The sequence below is a fragment of the Trypanosoma conorhini genome, assembly GCF_003719485.1.
Source record: "Trypanosoma conorhini strain 025E chromosome Unknown Tco_14.4_contig_00907, whole genome shotgun sequence".
In the NCBI taxonomy this organism is placed as follows: domain Eukaryota; phylum Euglenozoa; class Kinetoplastea; order Trypanosomatida; family Trypanosomatidae; genus Trypanosoma; species Trypanosoma conorhini.
In genome coordinates this window covers 4,592-5,586 of record NW_021705000.1, presented here as the reverse complement: position 1 = coordinate 5,586, position 995 = coordinate 4,592, and the positions used below count along the sequence as shown (strand labels likewise).

At 69.5% G+C, this 995-nt stretch overlaps 1 protein-coding gene across 1 annotated transcript in view; it reads left to right on the top strand.

The window, feature by feature from the left end:
• Tco025E_08902 (uncharacterized protein) overlaps positions 1–995 on the top strand; it is a gene marked incomplete at both ends in the record, with an annotated part of 1,152 nt that continues 157 nt past the window's right edge. The window contains one exon of the mRNA XM_029375733.1: positions 1–995. This exon is cut by the window's right edge and continues 157 nt beyond it. Coding sequence (XP_029224156.1) covers positions 1–995 — 995 coding nt within the window.

Below are 995 nucleotides of genomic sequence, written 5' to 3'. Positions count from 1 at the left end.
CGCCAAGGTGTCGGCGCGCTCCTTTGTGGCGGTCGGTTGGCCATCCGCCGCCGCAACCGGCGAACTGGCGGGGCGCGGGGCGTAGACTGCCTTGGCGAGGCCGCGACTTGCCGCCTCCGCCGGCACCGGCCGGGAGCACCGCCCCTTCCGGCGAGCAAATGCGACATTGCGGAGACGCGTTCGTCGCTGCTGTGCGAGGCGGAGAGTTCCCGCGCCTCTCCGATGCGGTCCGTTTCGGCGTCCAGAACGGTGGGCGTTTGGCCACCGCATGCGGCACAGTGCGCTTCACCGCTCCGCGGACTACGGCTGCAAACTGCCGAATGCCGCCGTGGATATTTACGGATGAGCGATCCGTCTGCCGAATGCGCGGGGTTCCCGGCAATCCACCCAGCCGCCGTCCCTGCGTCTCTTGCAGGGCGCTGCTGTTTTCCGGACGGCGACCCGGACGCGCTTGATTTATTTGCTGCGGCGGCGGGTGGCGCGCATTTCCCCCGCGTCTGCGCGCGAATACTTCCTAACGCAGCGCCCATGCGCAGCCCAATCTGCCTCCTTCCGGCCGCGCCGCCCGCGGGGTCCGCGAAAAACGATGGGGCGATTTGTTGTCTCGCCAACCTGCGCATCGTGCGTGGCCCACGCGTCGTCGCTGCCCGCCGTGAAGCGGGCCGCCCACCCATCGACTCGCACCGATTCCGGCAGCGTCACGCCCGGGAGCGGCGGAAGCGGCAGCTTCACCGGCAGTCTCCTCCACGCGAGCACCGCGGTGCCGCGGCACGCGCGAAAACCCGTTTGTCAAACGCCGAACCACCAAAGTTACGCCCCCGAATGCTGCAGGCCGTGCGACCTCCCAGACGGGGCGGGTCCCGAGTAAACAATGCGACCGCGGCCGTCTCGAGTGAACCGCTCTTCCTTGCGGGGGCCGGTGAGGGCGCCGATCCCCGCCTGGAGAAGTGCGGGGCGGCGCCGCCAAGGGGCGTTGGCGCCAAACCAAAATGCCG